This window comes from Pezoporus occidentalis, unplaced genomic scaffold, assembly GCF_034315485.1.
Source record: "Pezoporus occidentalis ecotype Australia unplaced genomic scaffold, CSIRO_AGI_Poc_V1 ctg252, whole genome shotgun sequence".
Classification (NCBI taxonomy): Eukaryota; Metazoa; Chordata; class Aves; order Psittaciformes; family Psittacidae; genus Pezoporus; species Pezoporus occidentalis.
This window is the reverse complement of record NW_026914416.1, coordinates 656,691-680,657: the sequence shown is the minus strand read 5'-3', so window position 1 is coordinate 680,657 and position 23,967 is coordinate 656,691. Positions and strand designations below refer to the sequence as shown.

Here is a 23,967-nt window from a genome sequence, read left to right as displayed (position 1 = left end):
ACAGAACTCTTTGACAGTGCAACTTACCTTAATCTTAGCAGTACAGGCATGGGGAATAATACGTGTTTTGGGATGTGATATGGGGCCCATAATTTTGTGGTTTCATTTCTTTTTTTTTCCTTGTGATTGTTTGTTTTTTTTTTAAACTATGATTTGACAATTCTGTCATGTTCAAAGAAAAAGTTCATATTTTAACAAGACCTTGTGATGTCCATGTCTAAGATAAAGTTAATTAGCTCTAGATCTAGATTATTCCTAAAACATTAATTTAACTTCTGTTTGAAAATCTCCCCAGAGGGGATTTCAGGACATTTTTTAATTAAACACAGATGAAAACAGCAGAGCATGTTAAAAATTGCCTGTGTTTATAACTGTTAAATACATACTGCTACTTACTGATGAATCTGATATAATTCTCTCAACATAGATGTTACACTATAAGGCACAAAGACAACCATTGTGTGTATCGCAAAGTTTCCTGGTCATATCAGAGTTAGAATTCCAGTGTCTTTCCTTTATCATATAGCTGGGGAAGCCAGACTCACCTCTGTCTGAACCATTCCATGCCTCTGCAGACGCATTGTGCGCACCAGGTCCGAGATGTCAAACTACCAAAACAAACCACAAGTTAAAACATTTTTAAAAATAAGACTTATGTGCATATAAAGAAAATATTCCCAGCATCAAACCAAGGAATCCAACTAGGTACATTAAACATTTAGTAGTGAAACAAGTAACAATTTACTATAGCCTACAAATGTCTGGTAGATAACCGGTATGGGTTGTCTCTGGTAAATATGTATGTGGCCCTCCTAAATCAGATACCTTCCTTCTCTTGTTTTCTTTCTCTGTGCTTACTCTTACTGGGATCTAAGTGTGCAGAAGATAGAGCCTCTCAGTCCAACCTAAGAAAACGCTATTTCCCCAGGTTAATAAAGTTATAAGACATTCTGTGAGTTCTTAGAAACCCCACTAAACTAAGCATGACAGAGATCATCTTCTCTACAAACGCACCAGGACACTGAAGAACATAAACATAAGGAAGCTACCACCCTCCTGTGGATCACCCTAAAATGCATATCCTTGGTTGTGCTGGAAAAATTAATTTACATACCCTCATCTCCAGCTGAGATGTCTGTACAATGAGTTTTTGATTCAGTTGGTTGGTTGGTTTCTAGCTGCCCTCCAACAGTTCATGGATCTCTGACCAACTGAGTGCTGCAGCTCTCAGCTCTAGCACCATTTAACACGATACTTCCACTGAGCACATCCAGCCAGGCAAGGCAGGCATTTTAGCTTTTCCTTCAATTGCCCAAGTCATCATGGCAACACACTGTTGTTCCCAAGCCATACACCAGAAGTCTGCCATGGCAGGAGATGTTCTTGCAACATAAACTCTGATATCTCAAGGGGCATCTACCAATGTTGGATTGCTGAGTTGTCAAACAAGACCAACAAGAAGATTCCCTGAGCCAAGGACCAGCAGAAGTCTGAGCACCCCACCCCATAGATCACCAACAAAGAAGCATTTCACAAGTACTGCACTTCTGCATCCTCTTTGAAGTTCCATTAAGATATGCTACTCTGAAAAGCTTAGCATATTCTTTAAACAATTGGACAGATCCAGTGGAACACATGTCCTGCAAGTCAAAAGCATAGCTTAGCCCATTCTCTTGGGTACTCACATCGAGGTCTCTGCTGATTAACCCTAGAACAACATCTATACAAATAAGGGTCCCCGACCGTCCAATGCCTGCACTGCAGTGAGTTATGATAGGTCCTGATTTGTGGACATGACGCATGTAGGAGATGAAAGTAAGCAGGTCATCTGGCTGAGAAGGGGTGTCATGGTCAGGCCAGGCAATGAAGTTCAGATGGGAAATGTGCCGTACTTCACCTGTCTAAGGTTTTAAAAAAAACAACAAAATGTAACACATGGGAAGAATAAAAACCCAAAAGGTAAATTCTCAAAGGAAACAGTCTCAGAAGAGAGGTATTTGCCTAATGAAGGTGTTCTGTAGTTCTATAAAACAAGAGAAACAATGAGCTAAACTGAAAATAACTAGCAAATAGTTAAATAGTATAAGGAACGCTGTGCAGACTGAGATGATCACACAAAGGAATGAACCAGCCAGATTGCAGTGAATTTCATATCCCTATAAATATTTATGTGGCCAAAGGCACCAACATTTAGAGTCTTATTAGCATAATGAAATAATCTCCTTATCCAGCTGCCTTCTATAAGGTCACAGAATAGCACAAGCTGAAATGAGGAAATGTTGACTAGTAATGACCACTGAACAAAAAGGAGAAGCCCCAAGTTACCTCTTGATTAGACACTGCAACTGAAAGCAGGCAAGGCACAAGTATGAGGATAAAACTGCCAACACTCAAAAAAAATCTGAACATGCAGATTCACTTACTTGAATCTCTTCTAGCTCCAGCACTCTAATGATGAAGCCCTTGAGCTGCTGGAGTCTTACAAGAGCAAGCCGTAGTCTATCATTTATCATGGTGGTTTTATTGAGTACATCTGGCCAGTAACGCTGGCATTTTATCTTTTCTCCTTCAACCTCCTGAGTCATCATGGCAATCACAGTACAGTTTTGCTCCCAAACCATCTGCCAGAAATCTGCTACAGTCGTGGGGAGAGGTCCTTGACATGCAATGTAAACAAACTCTTCATTCCCCACTGGCATGCGAATGAAGCTGGCATTGATGTATCCACCTTCAATCCCAAGGGGAACTCTAGTGGTATCATCTGCAATTCCCACACAACAAAAATACCTTCATGTTATGCATGCACATAATTAGACCTTCAAACAATAGAGATGCTAAGCCTTACACACTCACATAGTACTTCTCTCCACAGATGCTTCCAGATCTTATTAAAAAAAAAAAAAAAAGATTAAAAAACACTACAATACTTGCTTTAGGATACTTCTCTTTGAGTAAAGAAAAAAATAGCTAGGGGAGAAATCTAGATCAGGAGACAGGCAGGATATCCAATTCAAACTGCAGCACCTCTGAAACTGAGGTTGAATACTTCTCATTCAGAACATTTGTCAGTTCTTGTTTCTCCACACATCTCCCACCTAGCAAACAGAGTTTTGTTGCAGGAAATTTACTGACAATAGTATACATGTCTGGTTTTCCAGTTTCACATAGGTAAAAGTGAAAAAAATCTTGTCTGGCTCTATATGTATACAATGTTTAAGACATAGAACCTGCTGAAACACCTGAAGAATCTGTCAACATCCATCCCAACCTACTATAGTAGCTTACTGTTTACTCAAACTGCTTTACAACTGCTTGCTTTAAATGTGTGGAAAATAAGTGGCAATTTTTTTCCCTTCTTAGTAGCACAACTAGGACATGCCACTTCTAACCCAATTCATCTGATCAGACAGGTGGTAATGAAATATCAACACTGAACTTCAGATTAGTTAGGACTTACAAGGAAGTATATTTTTATATCTGTTCTTCTTCCTGTTCTCCTTGGCTTGTCCAATCAAACACTGATCCAAAGGTTTCAACTCCTGAAGGTTCTGTATAGAAGCAATTACATACACATTAGAAAGTGCTGAATGGTAACAAGTGTAAAGAGTAGTTCTGTAACCAAGTACTTAGCAGACAGAATCATTAAGAAATAAATAATCCTAATGTAGAGATGAATAATAATTCAGTCACAGGAAGAAATCTAATTTCATATAGTTAAGAAAATGAAACAAACAAAACTATTATCCAGTAAATAATTTCTCATTCTCTCAAAAAATACTGTATAACATAGTATCATAGTATAGTTAGGGTTGGAAAGGACCTTAAGATGATCTATGGTTGATTTAAGACTCTTTTCACATTCTGCAGGTAGATTTCACAGCATTTACCTTGTCTCTGCCTGTTAACATCATTTTCTCTTGGTAATTTACCAGAAGAAAGAATGATGTAAACACACTTTTGAACTGAATTCCTAGTTCAACCTAATCTTACTTCTCAGCAGTTACTGGGGGAGGCAAGGGAGAGAAGTTTTTGGTAAAAGAAGTCTTTTAATCCCTTTAGAGCTGCCAATTAAAGAGCTGTGGTATTTAAGGCAGTGATGAGTCAACCATTCTGTTTCATACTAGAAAACAGGACTTTAAAGGACAAGTAGTTACTCACTTCAATCTCTTTAGAAGGGACTCCCTGTTCCAGCAATCCACGCAACATTCTGATCACTGACTTCAGTTTAGCTCCTGAGTACTTGCCACCCGGGAGCACGTTCACAGTAGAGAGAGCAGAGATCTCGTCATTTGTCACTAAAGGGAAATCTAGCAGAACAACAGGACTGAGTGATATAAATATAAATAAAAATAGCTAAAACTAGGGAAACTGTAGTGCAATGTTGGATTTCCTTGTTGCTGTTCCCCACTGTATTACCAGTTTTCTCTAGATTGCCTCAATACACCAGAGAGAATACATAGATATCCTCTCAGTTTGACAAGCAAAACCACATTAACTAACAAAATCAGCACGACGCAAAATCAGCTTTGATAAATCCAGGAACCAAAGGGCCTGTTTCCCTGAACTTCCAATAAGCACACTGAAACAACGTTCAGATATATTTTAAACACAAGTTCTTCACACAATAAACTACAAAATTGATAAATGCACACAGGGATTAATTCAGAACTCTTCACTTAAATATAACAGCCTGTGACTTTGTTTTTAGCACTTACATTCAACATATCTTTCAAGTGGTAATTGTTAGATAGCTTAAATCTATCTTTCTTTTCCAATAAAGCTTGCTTTGTATGAGGTCTTCATTGTTTCTCTGAAGTACAATAAAATTAATAAACTGAGAGTCTCTCTGGTATCACAATTAAAAATATCCTTAATTTAGACTTAGTCTAAAGGTTTACACAGATTACCCTTTTTTTCTTTTAATGAATACAGATAAAAGGCAGCTGTATAAGAATTTCAGGAACTGACTTTACTAATGCCATCCCAAGAAGTAAAGACTAGATTCTGCCAAACACGTCAAATTGAGTAGCGTTCCACTCTGCCACACTGAGCAGCAGTGGAAGAAGTAAGACTCACGACAAAGAAAATATATTGCCTAATTTGAGCATGGAGTATGCAAAGCACGTGATATATCAATCTGATCACAGTCAAGTATCTATAGTTACAGCTTTTCTCAGATAGATGCTATGGAAGAAAGCATCTCAGCTGGTTTCAACTCTACTACAAGTACAGGTGCAATGTTGCCAATACTTGTTCCTATCAACTCTTGCACATTTATGCAAAGCTGTAAAGATACTTTCCAGTGGGCTGCTGAGCTGTTAAGATTTCCCATCACATGTGTCTTTACACCTTCAAAACAGGACATTTTAAAATTCACTTCTGGCATTTTCTCTATTTAACGTGATCCTCAGATTTCCACTGATGATTTGTTAAAGTTCTTGCCTTTATTTACACGTTCCTGGCTGACTGATTCAATTGGCAGTTCATCACTTCCCCACGTGATTTCATCTTCATCTGCTTGACTCAAAGGAGGTTGTGGAGTTGACCTGTAAGAAGACAAGGTATAGAAGTAAAAAAGATCACCTAGAAAAATACCAACACATTTTCAACCTAATTAAAAAAAAAATCAGGAAGACAGGAATCTGGTAACAGCTATTATTGCAATTACTTTCTATCATTGCAATTACTTTTCAAAGGCCAAGCAGAGAAATGCTCCATCCCTGGCAGTGTTCAAGTCTTGACAGAGCCTTGGGCAACCTGGTCTAGTGTAAGGTGTCTCTGCCTGGGGCACGGGGCTGGTACTAGATGATCTTAAGGTCCTTTCCAACCCAAACCATTCTGTGATTCTGTGAAAGAACACCCAAAAGCAGGTTTGGACCATTCACATAATTCACTACCTATACAGTAGAATATGTATTTTCCGTTGCAATTTTACTAGCTTTGTTGAGGATGGTGGTAAACGTATTAAGTATTTTAGGTCATAATGATGCTGCTTGTGCCAAGCCTCAACCCAAAACTTCCTAGAAACAACATCAAAGTATAAAAATAAGTATATACACTTTAAACTTTCCATGTAAAAAAGTAGGTCCTAAATACTCAAATGGGAACAGATGGACCAGTGGAACTATGCAGTTGAGTTTCTGTGCTCTAAAACCAGAAGAAGTAATATTACTGAAGATTGTAAACCTTCAAACTGAAGACAGCATCGTTTGAACGTTTTCTTCACATGCAAGTACCAAATTGTTAGTACAATGCAAATTAAGTTATTTGGTGCCATTTGAACACAGCCCAGTTACTTGTTATAACCACATATCAAAGGAATAAATAAAACCACATAGTAAACCACATAAAGCTGACTAATATTCCCACAAATTACAATCTTTGAAATAACAAGACTAGGCAGAGAGCAATGCAACAAGGCTTCACACAGATACTTTACTGGGTTTGTTTTAGTTTGAGTTGTTTTTTTATAACATATCTCTCTTCAGAGTTTCAGACTTCACAGGTTTGCTTTCAAGCAACACTACTAAAGAAATCTTACCTTTCTGGCATAGCTTTTACTTCACAGTAGTCTTCATATCCATTTACATGTGTTAGCTAGTGGCAGAAATATTTTAAAACACATTAAAAGACAGAGTTATAACACTCACCCACTGTAAATTTTAAATAATTAACAATTACATGGACTATTTCTGAAGGGTACTAAGTTCAAAGCAGCACATAATGAAAGACTTTCCCCTTTCAGACATCTCATTAACCCAAAATAAGAGAGGACAAGAACACTGAATGACTGGAAAGAGGCATTACTGTAACAACGCCAAAAAGCTGCCTTAAAATCATTCCTGATTCACAGCAGCAGTAGAGCCATCTATGTTTTCTCCAGTTTACTTTGTTTCTTATATTAAAAACCCCTTTATGAGGTACGTTTGATAGTGAAAACTTCTGCTTTCTCACAAGCCACCACTCCTATATATAGCAGAACAGGGCTTTACCTATAAATGTATTTAGAGGAAGGCGTATGTCTATATACGCCTTCCTCAACAGATGATGAAGACTCAGCAGAGAAGGCAGCATTTTGACCCTTCCCGTGAAAAAAAAACAACCTTCTACAAACCCATTTATACTTATTAAGCTAGCTTGCAAGTTTCCACTTCCATACTCAGAAAATTTTACTTGTTGGCCTCCTAGAACACACCAATACAGAGCCAGATACTTGATCTGACTCTCAGCTTTAGTAGCTGGACAGAGAGCTGCAACAGCCAGTATGTGCTGGACAGACAGTGTTCTGCTGATCTCAAATATTGAGATGAAACCCAGGCATCTAGTGACAGATGTAAAACAGCACATGCAATGTAGGATAAACCCCATATAGATGTTGTTCAAATTAATGAACAGATCCTAGCAAAAAGTAGGAGGAAAAGAAATCTCCAATTTAGATTTTGGACCCCTAAGTCTGCACAGCATCCATTGTGACTACTTCTCTTCCCTGAGCAGGAATCAAGCAAATCTTTTAGATTAAATGCTCAAAATAACATTAACAAGGTAGTTTATTCTAGCCCTTTATTAAAAACAAAAAATACGAGAAACAGTATAAAATAACGCTATGCTTTGTTCTCTTATATAATTAGTTTATGGTAATCTTACGCAATTAAAAAAATGTTTGTACACCATTTACAACTACTATTGACAAAGATGTTTTAAATTGAAAGACATGTGAAGTTATTTTCACAAGTTCTATGCCAATCAGGAAAACAAGAAATCAAAACAGCATCTGAGAAAGCAAAATCAGCAAACAAATGTCTGCCAAACAAATGTTCTTGCTATCCCACCTCTGAAAAATCTTCAGGCAAAGACGACCCATCACAATCTGTGTCTTCAGACTTGTCTTCTGTCAGCTTTCCATTCATCTCTGCTGAAACAGGAAAATCAGGAGATACAGCATAAACTTACCCAAAGATGCCCAGGAGTCACCTTGTCATAGATGTAAATCCTGTTACACCTATCTGGCACTACACAGGGAATACAGGCACCAGAATAACCAAGAAACATCTATTAAATCCCTTTGCTGTGTTGGAAAAGAGGTCCAGCTGTATAGAATGATCAGACTTTAGGCTCCTTTCTTTTCAGACTGGAACATCTGTCATTCCATGTGAAGTGGTTTGCATAGCTAACAGAATATCTGTGCCAAAAAGATATAAAAAAGGATATCCAAAAAGGATAAACAGCCTAGTGCTAAGAAGGGATCAGATTCCCATGTCAGTAATGTTTCTTCCATTCAGTTACATTTAGACCAGCAGTAGGTCTAAACCAGGATTCTACTTGCTCTTTGTAGTAACAAGACCTAATTAAGGTGTGCCGGATAAAATATGATTTGTACCTGTCTGCTACAGTAGTTCTCTGCTGCAGTATCTTACGTATTCAATTCATCTTCAGTTGCAAAGGCCAGATTCTACCTACAGGAAATTGGAAGTAGTGGAGCTCCAATAATATTCCTCAGCTGAGCTCACTTTTGGAGCACGCATAAATAGCGTGAGACCACAGAGGAACTACAAATCCTGCTCCATGCTAAATTTCAGTTAATAACTACTGGAGCTGAGGAGCTGGAACAATGGATATGAAAGGTGTACAGAAGCAGGTTCTGAAAACAGCTGTCTTTCTAAAAGAGCAGGTTGGCAATTTTTTTTGTTTCGAGAGATCTCAACACATTTCCAAGTTGTGCTATCAGTAATCAATGAAACATTGAAGCGCTTCAGCATTTCAACATGACTTTAACTGCAGAATAGCATGAATTCCACTGAAAAGACAACTCCTGTATGGCACTAATTTTCCCAGATTACTTTCTCGCAAAATCCAGATCTATCAAACCAGATCTTGCCTTATTAAACTGCAACTGAAGTTCACTGGAATCAGCAACCATTTGTCTGTGTTTTACTTGAGAAACTTTCAGTTCACACATCAATTAAGTGTAAACTCTCCTTCCTGCCAAATCAATTTATTTGGCACCTTGTTTCAAGAAATATTTTGCTGTCAATGATATGCCTTTTTAATGGCTTATGTTACCTGGCAAGTGATCTTCTGATGTGGCCTTCCTGAGATGTAGAAGACTCTGAGCCTCTGAGGTCACATTATTACGATTTAAGAGGTTCTGGGCTTCCTCATCTACAACATCCAACAGATACTGGACAACTTCATTGTGATCATCGTCATCGTAATACTCATCATCTGGAACCTCTGTTTTTAAAGAGAACAGTATAAAAGGACAAGTTTTCCTAATATAGAATGTTTTCTCAGAAAAAATAGAGGCAGACAACATTGCATTATTTCTAACTTTTATCATGGCTTTCCTTCATTTCTGTCTTACACAGAATACAATCTCCAACATCAGCTAATTTCTCTGAAGCCGAGCATGCAACTTGGAGATGATCTTCTAAAACTGACTGCCAGCCTAACATTGACTTATTTCAGCAATTCAACAATGCCTTGACTCACTTCCATGTACACACTAAACACTGATTAATGCTGTCCCCCATCTCATCTCTTACCTGATCTGTCACTCTGTTCAGAAAAGTCTGCTATCTGATTGGTAAAGCCAAGGGAAGGTGCATCTCCAGATCCCGAGAGATTCATTAGGCCTTTTGTGTGATGGATGTTGTTTTCTGTATTTATCTGGGAAGGCCCCAGGAAGCCATTGCCGTTTATCTAAGAAAGCAAAGAACAATACAAATTAACTCCTCTGGAAGTTTGTTGATGCAGCAAGGAAGCCTTAAAATGTTCACTGTTCTGCTTAGCAACTAATTCAAAACCCTATTCTCATCTGAGATAGCTGGGTGATGGGTAGGCAGCTTTAATGTGTGTTAGAAGTTGCACATGAAAAGAATAAAAAAAATTTAGGGCAACTAAAAAAAAACCCACATGTATTAAACATTACATTAACAGATGCATTTAACATTACTATAACGCCTACAAAACACATTCAGGCTTCAATACTTTTGGTCCCACAACACACTATTACTCAGGAAAAAATAAGGGGCGAGGGAGACAGAGGGGGCAGAACCATCTAGTAAATGTAACATGCAAACATTGCCAGAAACTGTGAACAGAATGGAGTTTTGTGGATCAGAGCCTTGCGTTCTTCGCATAAGACCCTGTGTCTTTTGATAAAGCAGTCCCAAAGAAGGAGAAGATCAATTTATCATATTTATTATGATCATTGCTTATTCACATCAACTGACAAACCCACTGACACTGGGTTTGTATCCATCCATTCATAGATTGTTTTATTTATTTATTTTTAAAATTTTGGTAAAGTAGATTTTCTAATGACAGTAGGCACAATAAAGTAATATTTACCTTGGGCCCATGAGCATTAGTTGTCTTTTCTGTTTTATCACAGGAATCACTATAGGAACAACCTAAGCAAAAATGAAAAAAAAAACAAAAAATCCAACAATTTCACAGCAACTTTCCCACAGAAATTAAATTAGCCCAAAGCAATTATTTTTACTAAAGAAACAACATATTTAATGTTATGAAATAAATAACATTTCTGCTTGGTTGCTGGACACTGCAAGACTTTTATGTCTGATGGACTATACTTTCTAACAGTTTTATGAATGTTACATTCAATGCATGTTATGAATGCTATTACAAGTAATCAATGCTAAGGAAAGAGAAATGCTGATAAACAGCTTAACAACATACAGTGGAAACAAGGCATGATTTCTCTTCCCTTGAAATGTACAAAACACAAGCCCACAGTCACCTGTTACTAACTTTTGGGGGTTATTTTTTGTTTAACATCGTCTGACATCTGGGTCCTTGTTCAAAGGTACCTTTCGCTTGCTAAAGATACTATGATATCAGAGAACTACTGGCTATCCTAAATATCTCATTACTAGTATAAGAAATGAGAAAAAATTGTTAGGGTGGTGAGGCACTGGAATGCATTGTCCAGGGAAGTTGTGAATACTCCATCCCTGGCGGTGTTCAAGGCCAGGTTGAACAGAGCCTTGGGTGACATGGTTTAGTGGGAGGTGTCCCTGCCCATGGCAGCGGGCTTGGGACTTGATGATCTTAAGGTCCTTTCCAACCCTAACTATTCTATGATTTTATGAAAATGGAACCAGTAGATGATATATACCTAGCTACTAGTGAAGTTTTCGGTTTTCATATACATTGTGCTTTTACAAAGGAAGAAACCTGTAGATGAAATAACTGAAACCTAAAAATAACCTTTCATCTTGTCATGAACATGTGCATGACAAGTCATCTACAGGAAGGCAGTTTTAAGTGGAGGGCCTCCATATCAGTTTGTTCAGTTTTATTAATATGTGCAATTCACCTGCATTAAGTAAGCAAGTAAATCTTACCATTAGCTTTCACTGGCCATGGATTTGAGCTATCAGGGCTTTTGGATTTTGGAAGCACTGCATGACCATCTCTATTAAAAAAATGTTAACAGAAATTTTTATTAAAAAAAAATCATGGTAATAATCAGATATTGATGTAAGTATGTACTACTGTTACAGCTGCTGATCATGCTTTAAGTCACCTGTGGCATATTTTGAAAATGGTATTTTGAACACTTGCACTCGATAGCTGGAATACACCCTTGTCTTCCAGAGAAATAAAAAGCACAGCAAATGCTTTTTAAATACCATTCTGCTCCACTGAAGCACAACTGTGAACAGAGACCCTTTCGGTGGCATCAGTCCTCAATAGCATGCTACCTAGTACCAGTCTTGCAAATTAGTTGTCATACTAGGAACATGTTTTGTCCATATACTCCTAAAAGCCTGCAGTCAAATTAAGAGTACAGGGATGCATTTGCTTCCAAAACATACCTGGTCACTTTAAGCACCACTTTTGGAAGGTATGTTTCCAGCATTCTTTTGGCTTCTTTCAGAGTCATCCCCTGTGTGCTTACTCCATTAATATAATGGATAATATCTAGTGCACGGAGACTCTCCTCTCTGGCAGCAACCGATCTGGGGAGAATGTCACTGATATACACAACTTGGTAAAGGCTGTCATGACCTCCTGATAACAACAAACCTTTGCAAGAAACAAGGGGGAGAGGAGGAAATCAGGTTTATTCTTTGTAACTGAAGGGAAAAAAATTGCTTTAGAGGAAAAAACAGTATACTACTGTGTTACCTAGCTCCTCTTCATGGCACGTTAGTGTGATATCAGGCAGTAAATGAGGCAGCACTGGCATCTTCGGTAGCTCCAAAACACGCCCTAGCACTAATCTGACAGTCTTTGGGGCAGTGCGGAGAAAGTTTACTGCATCGGTGTGACTCACGTTAGTGACATCAATGTCATTAACCTGGGAAAATAAAAGCAACACAGATCTCCATGTTAGGTTCTGAATAAAACAGTTATCATAGGGTAGATTCAGACTAGATATAAGGAAGAAGTTTTTTACTACAAGGGTGGTGCAACACTGGAACAGGTTGATCTGAAAGGTGGTAGATGCTCCATCTCTGGAAACATTCAAGGTCAGGCTGGATAAAGCACTAAGCAGCCTGATCTAGTTGAAGATATTCCTGCTAACTGCAGGGAGGTTGGACTAGATGACCATTAAAAGTCCCTTCCAACCCAAACTATTTCATGATTCTATGATGAACATCTGTACGACATGATACGTACCCAGTAAACCCTTCTACAGTGAGTCTCTTAAATTTTATTTCTGAACAATATGCTTGCCATAGATGTATTTAACGAACAACTCCTCCGAATATCTGGGCAACCATCTTATTTAATCAATTAATGTTTTTAAACCATTTTTTGCTGTCATGAATAGTAGTTGCACACACGCCTAGCTGTGGGACATACCATAAACTCCCTTCAGCAATCTCGTCATGTTGTCATACTTGTATACTTCTTTTGTCTAAGTACTATCAAATTAAGCCTCTCGTAAGGTGCATGCCTTTGTTCCTTAACCGCATTTGACTCAAAGTTGTCCTTTTCATGTAATCCCTGTATCTGAAAACATTAATCATCTCACTTTTATCAGTCGGTCTCCAGGTCGTAGTCTCCCATCACTTTTGGCAGGATCCTGAACAATGTCATGAATATAGCAGCCAACATTATCGCTACCTTTGGTCACTGTAAAACCCAGACTGCCCTTTTCTGACTTTGTCATAGTGACTCGAAGCTCTACTTCCTAGGAGAAGAAAAGAGCACTTTAAACAGACAAACAGGAGCAATTTGAACACTTTACTGAATTTAAGACAGTTAGAAATAGAAAATGGTTCTACCTATTGGTTTAAATGGAACACAAGCTTGGACCATACCAATATGTGTCTTAGCAGGCTCAGCTTAGCAACTTCTAATGAATTCAGATGGACTACTGTTTTGCATGGAGCTAACCTTGGGCCAAAGGTTTATAATCTAAAAGTAGTGAAGGCACTCACCAAACCCAGCACCTTATTTTACCCTCAACTAGCTGCTATATATAAAAATGGCTCTGTGTTTTTCAAATAAGACATCACATCAGGAATTCACATCAGGAAACCACATCAATCAGGAAGAGTCTCACCTCTGTGCCTGGCAAAATCTTGGAGCAGATTCTCCTGGAAGGCATGCTAAGGCACATGAAAAACAACAAGGTGCTTGGTGACAGCCAGCATGGCTTCACTAAGGGGAAATCAAGCCTGACCAATCTGATGGCCTTCTATGATAGGGCTGCAGAAATGATGGACAGGGGTAGAGCAGCTGATGTCTACCTGGACTTGTGCAAAGTGTCCCACACGACATCCTTGTCTCCAAATTGGAGAGACATCAATTTGATAGGTGGACCACTCGGTGGATAAAGAACTGGCTGGATGGGCACAAGCAAAGAGTTGTGGTCAATGGCTCAATGTCCACCTGGAGATCAGTAATGAGTGGTGTCCCTCAGGGATCAGTGTTGGGACTGGTCTTGTTCAGTATCTTTGTCACTGACATGGACAGTGGGATTGAGTGCGCCCTCAGCAAGTTTGCCGATGACACCAAGCTGTGTGGTTTGGTTGATAGGCTGGAGGGAAGGAATGCCATCCAGAGGGACCTTGACACGCTTGTGAGGTGGGCTGATGCCAACCCTATGAAGTTTAACCATGCCAAGTGCAAGGTCCTACAGCTGGGTCAGAGTAATCCCAGGCAGAGCTACAGGTTGGGCAGAGAAGAGATTCAGAGCAGCCCTGCGGAGAAGGACTTGGAGGTGTTGGTTGATGAGAAATTAAACATGGGCTGGCAGTGTGCGCTTGCAGCCCAGAAAGCCAACCGTATCCTGGACTGCATCAAAAGGATCGTGACCAGCACGTCGAAGGAGGTGATCCTGCCCCTCTACTCTGCTCTTGTGAGACCTCACTTGGGAGTATTGTGTGCAGTTCTGGTGTCCTCAACATAAAAAGGACATGGAACTGTTGGAACAAGTCCAGAGGAGGGCCACGAGGATGATCAGGGGACTGGAGCACCTCCTGTATGAAGACAGGCTGAGGAAGTTGGAACTGTTCAGCCTGGAGAAGAGAAGGCTGCGTGGAGACCTCATAGCAGCCTTCCAGTATCTGAAGGGGGCCTATAGGGATGCTGGGGAGGGACTCTTCCTTAGGGACTGTAGGAATAGGACAAGGGGTAATGGGTTCAAACTTAAACAGGGGAAGTTTAGATTGCATACAAGGAAGAATTTCTTTACTGTGAGGGTGGTGAGGCACTGGAATGGGTTGCTCAAGGAAGTTATGAATGCTCCTTCCCTGATTGTGTTCAAGGCCAGGCTGGACAGAACCTTGGGTGACATGGTTTAGTGTGAAGTGTCCCTGCCCATGGCAGGGGGGGTTGAAACTACGTGATCTTAAGGTCCTTGCCAACCCTAACTATTCTATGATTCTATGAATTGCTGAACTGAAGAAAACAGGTGCATGTATTTTCCTACAGGGAGATACAGTACCATAGCTTATCTTGGAACTGAGCACATGGTCATGTTTTTCCTGTTCTAATTTCCATTAATTTTGACTTGAAAGACATAGATCTGCCTCATTTGCATAGAAACTCATAGAGCCCCAGGAAGGTTTGAGAAAACCTTCTGAAAAAGGGACTAAGAAAAGGACAGTTTCCTGTCAAAATGGAGTATGAGCTAAAGCAGCTTTGTAACCTGAAAGACCCTCACAATTGAGACGTATCAAGGCTCAACTTTCATTTTTTTTCCATCTGTGAATGGAATATGTGAGCATACGGAAGCAGAAGTTCCTTCTGATACACAAGACATTTCTGGGGTGGCAAGAAGCTATTTCAGAGGAGTCTCAAAAATATGCTGCCTTTTGAAGCAGATCAGAAAGCCTTTGAAATTCACAGATATAAATGCTGCAAAGAACAGTCTCCTGATATCCCCGCTGCCCCAGTTTATCTTATGATCTCTGAACAACCACACAAAAAACTGACAGGGCAGAAGCAAGGTATCTGCCATTTAAGCTTTTTCTGAGTACATAGATCAGGGGTGGTTCCATATTTAATGCCAAGTTTTCCAGGCTGAAATGTCACCTGAAATAGACATATACACATCTACCTATGTATGTATGGATGCCTACAATTTCACATAAGGAAATATATCAACTCCTCAGGAGTCCAGACAGAAAACGCTTGTGGAATTTGTTATGAGCAGCTGCAGTTCACTGGTTACAAATGGCACATGAATGTGCCTACAACTATCCTATTTGTAAAGCAATATGCCTAACTGCTATTCACTCACTTCTGATGCTAAGGCTAAAACAACTTTCAGTTGGCCACAGCAATAAGTACATTTATGCCACTGAAAGACAGAAATAGTAAGTTACCGGCTCATATTCTTCAGCGTTTTTTTCCAACTGGCTGAGTAATGAATCCACTTCTCCCAGGTGCGGAGTCAGCTCAGAAGCAGTAGTACCGTAACAGTCATTTATTAAAATGGATGTGGTAACATCAGCAACAGTTCTACAGATTGGGATCAGTGGCAAATCCAGTGGCAAATCACTACAGATAAACAAGCAGAAACCCCAATGATTAGCTTGTACAATGCAGCTGTCAACCGTAAATGAATATATGGACCAATATTGACTTCATGCAGATTTAAAAAGCAAGATGTAAAAGTCCAATAACCTATTTTTGTAAACACCTTCTTCAATATTACAAGTATCATTATAAACAGTATACCTGTTCTCAAGCTCTGACTTGCTAGGAGCCTCTGGATCAGGATATGAGATGGTGCGAACAGCCTCCTCCTGACCACCTTGTGCCTCATACTGACTATGTGCCTGTGTCATAGCTTCATCTGAAGTTTGGTGTAGCGCAGAACTCCAGCCAAGGCCCACTTGTGCTGGCAAGTCTATCACCTCCTCATCACCACTCCTGCTGCTGTCACTGTAGCTGTCTCTTCTAGAGGAAGATTTTAGCCCTTTCTTGCTCAGATCAGTTGTTTCATTTTCATCTGAGCTGTCACCTTGTTCTCCATTTGATGGACCAGAAACTTCTCTGCTGACATCGGGAAATACTTGTTGGGGTGAATGGATGGGAGTCTAAAGAGAGCAAGGACATGAAATTCCAGTTCTGATGACAAAAGAAGTTGTAAAGACTGCATAAAATTGCCAAATAGTCAGTGGCTCCTTCCATTCAGATGTTGCCCAAACTTCATAAACATATCATAGCGCAGTTTCACCGAGTTCAACACAACTTGGCCAAGATAAAGCTTGTAAGCCCTTGAAACATATACTGCTACGGAACTGCAAATTCATCTACGGAAAACAAATATTCTCTTGGCTTTAGTACCAGAGCACCTACTGACAAGATGCCTTTAAGCCATGCCCAGCAGTCATACAGGCAATTACTGTGAAATCCCTTACAACTACAATACACTGCTGATGCTTAAAAGACAACTGAAGTCAAATAATTCTCACACAGGAGGGAAATATGGAACCCTTCCAGCAAAAAGCTACATAATGGACTACAAAACCTATGGTAATTTATGTCCAATGGAGACTGTTCAGTCAAGTTATTTACTCCCATGAGGATGAAGAACAGTTTTGCTAATAATCACAAATTCCCAAGAATGATGTCAGCTAGCAGACACATGAAGTTTAAAAGATTCATTTATGCTTTTATGGCCAAATTCTTGTGTTCATGAACACACCGATCTGATAACGTTATAAACAAAAATTGCCACTTGTTTATTTTTTCCTCTTCTTTTAATATATGCACTGTCTTATTAAAGTTAGTCCATACTACAAGCAGTTTAATTACAGGACTAATTATTTGTATTACTAGTTTGTTCAGTTGTTTATCTCCTATTTTAACTTCACTTAGGTTTGCATTTGTACATCTAAGTTTTTCATCAGACTTGAATGGTTTTGATTGTTTGAAAATAATACTAAAATAACTTAAACTGAAGATTTGTCTCCCTTAGTTTTACACTTCCTTGTATTATGGAAAGCCTGCTTTTCAGGCAGATTACCTGCTACATTCTCTTTTGCTGAAACACATTTAAATTTCCATGTCTTCCAAGTATCTGAAAGTGGCCTTCTGTTCTTTCAATTTAGTTATTGGAGCATTTTAAGATATTATTTGGGACATCTTTAATTTCCAGTAAGTAAATATTTTATTTTCCCCTGGATTTATGTGCATCAGAATCAGACAAACTGGTGTTTCACAGAATATTCATAACATAGGCTACAGAAAGATTGAAATCCTATTTGAGATCAACTTCAAACCACTGGGCTGCAAAGAAAACTTTGACACAAAATCAGTGAATTAAGCCAATTTCCAGTGTCTTAAGCCACAAAATGGAGGCAGGAGGAAAATTAAATAAAGTCCTGCATTCTTTTCACATTTCCACAAAATGCTTAGTACACACCTCAGGGATTTACTTTAAGGACCATGTTTCTGTGAGCACCCTCCCCATCTTTATCCATTTAACTAACCCACCCACCAGATCTTACAAATAGCCATTAAACCCTGCCATAAACATCGTATGCCATACACCTTACCAATAAAGAAGGATCGATGTCTGGTAGTATACCAGATGGTGGTCGACAAAGGAGAAGAGAGACTTCTGGGGATGTTCCTCTCAGAGCAGAGATGACTTCCTATGGCCACAATGGGATTTGTTATTAGATGCAGACCCCCAAGACTTGCAGTACTATCACAGCATAAGTTTCACTACTAAGGTACAAACCTGCTGGGACAAACCCTTTAGGGATGCCCCGTTCACTTTCAGAATGACATCCCCAATTTCTATTTGCCCACTTTCTGCTGCAGGCTGCCCAGGGAAGAGCTTTTTCACCCTCACAATAGTTGAGCCCAGTTGCTCTGGGGTAAGGTTATCGTCACGGCAGAAACTGAACCCAAGGCCTGAACTGTTCTTCAACAGCTTTACCTCAAATGTGTTCTCTGCAAAAGAAACATTAACTTATTATTTCTGACAGCACACTGACCATATAAAAAGTGCCTGGCATTTTTAGTCCAGACATGAGATGCACACTATTCTCCTCACAGGGTTCTTCCACTTTACTAGACACAAGAATTATCTAGAAGTTAAAGAGAACAAAAAGCTGATTATGACTGCTGGCTTGTCCTGACAGCATCCACGCTATACAGAAAGCCAGGGTGTCTCCAAAATACTGTTCCCCAGGAAGTCCACTAAGGAGTCTGTTAAAGCAGAGTGAAACACCCTTCCCAGCCACTGGTCCGACATTAATAAGAGCAGCAACCAGAGCTCCTGGCAGACAGGATAAATCCCATGCAGGAAGACCAAAGGTATCTGCAGTGGTTTCCCCATCTGTGTAGACTTCCCTCCACTTTCACAGGTCTCCAGCAAGAGGTGCTGAAATATGCCAAACTCTAGTCAGCTAAACAAATCCCTTGTCTCTCTTCATCAAGCTCTTGATATTTTCTCTCACCTAGACGGGAAGAGCAGGACATACAGAATCTCTCATTTATATACAAGTATTTAACCCCGCCTTGGCACTCCTTAGGAGCACCCCTTTTATTCCAACTGTGCCATAGCCCTGTCCTGCAAGACTGGTGAAATTGGGAAAAAACAAGGAACTGTGAGAGAGCAAACAGTTAACAGTAACTAAATACAATTACTAAGATGTGAAAGGGAATTTTAAAAGCAAATGATACAGCACAAAAAGGAAGAGACTGCATTATGTGCAGGAGCTCGGTACAGATTGGTACAGAAGATCTGAAGAAAAGTATTCTGAAAACCAAAGGATGCTTCGAAAGTTCAGACAATTGTCCTGTGTGACCTGACCTGCAGTGACAAAGCTGTATTCTTTGGCATTTGTAGTTTTTGTCGCTGGCTTCTCCTGTGGCTGACATTGCCCCACCTGATTCGGAGGTGTGCATTGTGGTGTTACTGGAGCATGAACCTTGGCCACTGAAAGCTGACCTTTTTCCAACAGCAGATGCACCACCTAAAGAGATGAAACATTCTCAACTAGCAACAGTCATGCAGATAGCACAGTCTAGAGTATGTGTTTCTTTCTAACCTGTCAGGGCCCTAAGTTTTACAGGAACGAACTTTATAGACACTTCTCTCCCCATACATCTTCCATTTGTTCCTTATTTTAAGGGCTGTGACAGTCTTAAGAAGACACTAATATCTTGCCAACACGGGGTTTTCTTCCAATAAGGCTGTGAGTGACATTTTCACATGCATTAAGGGAATAGAGTTTTACAATGCGAGCATTTTATAAAGTGAGCGCAAATATCAGTCTTTAGCAGCTCTGAATGTGTACATTCACTGGCTATTTCCAGGTGTGCATGTACCTCCACATATGAAGCAGCTGACATAAATAACACTATTAAATGAGGAGGTACCACTGACAGAACCAACTGCTATCCAAAAAGCCCAAGACTCAAATAAAGCTACCGACACAGCATGCGAACACTGCTGCATATATGGAAGCCCTTGTCTCCTCAGTGGTTCCCAAATCTCCTCAGGCAGATTTGGGACCTGTCTGTAGCATGCTGCTACAGCTGCTTTCCAACCCATGCACCTGGGGTTCCTTCCTATGAAGCCCAGGAAGAAGGAAAATCCAATTCCATGTAGAAATCTGACCCGAACAGAGCCAGAATTTCACTAGGGTGGGCAGCAAGACTCAAGGCCCAGGCAGCCAAGGAGTCTAAGAAAACACACCTAAAGCAACCAGGACACCAGGGCGAATTCCAGTCTTCTTCAGGTTCTTTTACCTCTCTCCATGAGTGAAGATGTGGTTTACTATACACAGGAGTAGAACCAGCAGCCACTTACCTGCCCGGTGTTCCTCAGCGTTTCAACAGCTTGCTTATGGGTAGCACCTTCCAAACTAATCCCATTGACGGACAGCACACGGTCACCTACAAATGATTGACTGATAATTTAAGAAAAAGCAGGCAGAACATCATCTGTAAAACCTATTGATGCATAGAAACCTTCAAGTCTCAGCTAACAAGGACAGTTGTTGAAGGAAATTCTCCTTCCCCTCCACATGCCGAGTCAAGAAGAGAACTTTGACAACTAAACTATATGGTTGAGTAGTGAATATACTTTAATATCCCAGTGATATTAAAAGTTTTTCCCAACCTATGTAACTCTATGATTCTGTGGGATAACCCCACGTCAAAGCTAGTGTTAACAGCAGAATGACAGTCTGCCACAGAGCTCAGACTCTATTAAAAGCAAATCTTAAGTCTACAGTGGGAATTCTTACTTCAATAAGGAATGTGGCCTGGCTTTCAAACAAGAAAAGCCGTAACAATTACATCAGTTTTCTGTATTGAGGTGCCCAGCATGCCATTCAAGAAGGCCACAAGTAATACAAAGTCCTCTCTCCCCGTGGCTGGAACAGAGAAATGTTCTCCATTAACACAGGCTGCAGGATTTTTGTACTTTTTTTTCCCCCTATTACAGCCTACTTCCTACTTTTCCCTTCCAGAGTCTCAGCAGTTTTCTGTTGGTTCTGCAGTTGCAGTATTTAAAATGACAACTGCAAATGCAGTAGCTTAGAAAAACAGCTCTTATTCCCAGTTAAAAAGGTACAATGAAAGAAGGCAAATATAGCTTATAGCTTCTAGGCCACAGTGTATGGTCAAGTCCATCACAGACAGTTATCTGTTCTTTTTTCACATTAACAGTCCCAACTGAAAGAACTGAAATACTACCTTTTTCTATTCTGCCATCTGCTTCAGCTGCTCCCTGGGGAATAACTGCTTTCACATAAATACCACCGTGCCTTATGCTAGTATTTACACCTCCCTAAATGGAAAGCAAAACCAGGATGTTAGTCTTCTTGCAGTTAAAATACTTACTAATCAAACACAGTGTCACACAAGGAAAACTGTACTCAGGAAGCACTAGGGCTACTGGCATGTAAGAAGAACACCGAAACTATTAAAACCAAAACAACCCAAAGCATGTTTTTTACAGTCATGCAATTTATTATGAATTCAGTTGGGGTGGGAAGATTGTAAAAACATGATGCATCACGATCCAAATGCACCTACAACAAATAAATGTTCTTCAGCAGAAGCATGTCTGCATTATGCCAAGTTTTACATGTTTGCATGCGTATTGAAGCTCAGGTATGTGTGAGAACGGAGCATGCTAAAGCAGAAGATGCATACCCATGCAGTGCTCTACTCCAAACTCATGTAATAGGAAACTAAGGAGTGCTGCCTTCTCTCAGCTCATACAAGTTTGAAGGTCTAAGCTGAAAAAATCTGCTCAAGCTCAAATGGCATTGTTTTTGGAGGGCCTTAGCCTTTCTGCTTACTGCAGGGGCAGAAGTGTGGACTAGATGATCTTTAGAAATCCCTTCTAACCTTTAGTCATCCTTTAAGGGAAATCTTTGCAGTGGTTGGGATCTTCTAATGTTTTCTACAAAGCCAATGCATGCATACACTGGGCTTGATGCTATTCTATAACCAACTCCTGCTGAACTTTGTTCTTCCAGCTGTCTTAAGTTACAAGCTTGACAAAGCAATATGACTTTGGATAGTCTGGGATGATGAAATAATAAAGTTTCATGCTGCTCCTTTTACAGTATTAGCCATATATATGAAAACAGTGCTAGGCTTGTGAATTGGGACTCCACCTACATGTCTAGGCTTATGGCCACATGTGGGTAAAGGCCAACTTATAAACAGCCGTGAAAGCCGTAAGTTTTGAGCTAATAACTGCTCTTTACTGTTATAATTTAAACAATTTTTCCTTTCTTAAATTATTGTGTAGTCTGGTGATCAATCAACCAGAGATATCTCTACATTAAAGTACCAAAATATATTTTTGAACACAAGAACAGGAGCAGTGAAAAATGTGTGCATCTCAGTTATAAATCATTCTTTTCTTCTCTGAAGTGCCACTCTGCACTGTGTTGAGCCCTAAACATAAACTCCCTTCAAAATTTTATAGCCTGAGGAGAAATGAGTGCATTAAAAAAAATATTTTTGCTTCATACTGCAAGAAAGCAGTGTCAGCCTGGTCTTACTTGAATTTAAGTAGTTTTTTTGCTTTCTGTCTTTTATCCAGCAGAGGGAGAACCCTGAACGTGGTATGTGTGTGGATGTGCATAGGTACTCATGTAAGTCACACTACTGCCTCGACAGCCCGTGATGCCAGTCAGGGAAGGTCTTATTTCTCTCCATTGTAAATCTGCCACATTATTAGGTAGCAAGGGACAAAGACCACCTTGCTTTTTGTACTCAGAAAGCAGTGATAAGATTCTATTAGGAATTTGGGGCTTCACCATAAAACAACAAGAGTTATTTAAAAGGGCAGATGACAAGAAAAGGGATATAAAATAGTATTTACTTTTCAGCTTTGCTAAGATTAATCCCACACCAGTAAAACTATATACTTAACAGTGACTCCAGAAAATATGCTTCCTTGTAATATATCAATTTAATGGGTTGCTGGGAGTAGAGAAAAAGAGAAAACATCTAAAAACCTTGTCAAACAGTACCGTGACACTTATTCCCAAGCCGTTATCTTTTTTGGCTAGTTCAACCTCAAAGATATCTCCAGGTTTAAGAAGTGCTCCAGTAACCTTTTTAGAATTCATTTTGTTTGCTGTATTCGCTGAAGAAGATTCCTTTATTAAAAAAATAAAACAAAACCAAAACAACAACAATAACAAAACAAAAAACCAAACAAAACCACAAACAAAACAAAAAGAGAGAATGATTTGCCATTAGAACAGAAGTTTATAGTTAAGACCCTAAAGGGTGTGTTTTTGAGTCAGATGCAGCCAAAAGGAATCCACATAGCAAAGTACCATTTAGTAAGGCTCATAGCTTTAACTCTTCCATTGCTGCCATTGAACAGGTTTAGCACAGAAGTGTGCCTGGCCTTCAGCAGCTGAGTCTTTATTGTCAAAAGTAAGTTAGTCACAGAACATAAAAACTGCAGCTTTTCAGCATTACAGCAGCAGCTTGAGAGTGTTGGATTAATTTGCAGGAGCTGCCACAACTTGACTGAATAACCTCCAGCAGCTGAAAAAAGGAATCACTGCAAGTTAGGAATTAATCTGTAGTACTTGCCATTGTGTTCTTTTGGAAAGGTGAAACAGCAAGCTGTGTCTGTTCAGAGAGCATGGTTCACTGCTGAACTTCACTACACAAAAGCAGTTTTCCATGGATTAGATCAATCCCAAATGACACTGAATTCTGTTCCTACCATTCCAGGTGCATCAGTACTACTTTAATCTAGGAAAAACTTGGTTTAAAAACATCTGTCAGGTTAATAAACTTACCTCTAGGGGTGGTCACTAGACTATGAACATATTGGGCAAATACACAGACTTGAAAGGAGGTTTTCTACAGAATGAACAAGTGCGCTATACATTCATCCCAAGGTACAATCTGCCTCTGGTAAGACATGGCCACCTCCTGACATTGGAAAGCTGGGAAGTTATTTCACGTTATTCTTTTTGAACAAATTCTTTTTAACAAAATCACCAAACTATTAGAAACTATCTA

The 23,967-nt window shown here is 39.6% G+C and overlaps 1 protein-coding gene across 1 annotated transcript in view; it reads right to left on the bottom strand.

Moving 5' to 3' along the window:
• PTPN13 (protein tyrosine phosphatase non-receptor type 13) overlaps positions 1 to 23,967 on the bottom strand; it is a 127,817-nt gene that overhangs the window by 1,151 nt on the left and 102,699 nt on the right. The window contains exons 25-47 of the mRNA XM_062623438.1: positions 22,953 to 23,081; positions 21,154 to 21,247; positions 20,264 to 20,349; positions 19,262 to 19,424; positions 18,182 to 18,396; positions 17,994 to 18,092; positions 16,168 to 16,529; positions 15,813 to 15,987; positions 13,010 to 13,168; positions 12,157 to 12,328; positions 11,844 to 12,054; positions 11,370 to 11,440; positions 10,351 to 10,412; positions 9,543 to 9,699; positions 9,061 to 9,231; positions 7,830 to 7,912; positions 6,542 to 6,597; positions 5,443 to 5,546; positions 4,159 to 4,307; positions 3,458 to 3,548; positions 2,424 to 2,761; positions 1,686 to 1,901; positions 546 to 608 (exon numbers count right to left, since the gene is read on the bottom strand). Of these exons, the coding sequence (XP_062479422.1) occupies positions 546 to 608; positions 1,686 to 1,901; positions 2,424 to 2,761; positions 3,458 to 3,548; positions 4,159 to 4,307; positions 5,443 to 5,546; positions 6,542 to 6,597; positions 7,830 to 7,912; positions 9,061 to 9,231; positions 9,543 to 9,699; positions 10,351 to 10,412; positions 11,370 to 11,440; positions 11,844 to 12,054; positions 12,157 to 12,328; positions 13,010 to 13,168; positions 15,813 to 15,987; positions 16,168 to 16,529; positions 17,994 to 18,092; positions 18,182 to 18,396; positions 19,262 to 19,424; positions 20,264 to 20,349; positions 21,154 to 21,247; positions 22,953 to 23,081 (3,426 nt within the window). The remainder of the gene's footprint in view (positions 1 to 545; positions 609 to 1,685; positions 1,902 to 2,423; positions 2,762 to 3,457; positions 3,549 to 4,158; positions 4,308 to 5,442; positions 5,547 to 6,541; positions 6,598 to 7,829; positions 7,913 to 9,060; positions 9,232 to 9,542; positions 9,700 to 10,350; positions 10,413 to 11,369; positions 11,441 to 11,843; positions 12,055 to 12,156; positions 12,329 to 13,009; positions 13,169 to 15,812; positions 15,988 to 16,167; positions 16,530 to 17,993; positions 18,093 to 18,181; positions 18,397 to 19,261; positions 19,425 to 20,263; positions 20,350 to 21,153; positions 21,248 to 22,952; positions 23,082 to 23,967) is intronic.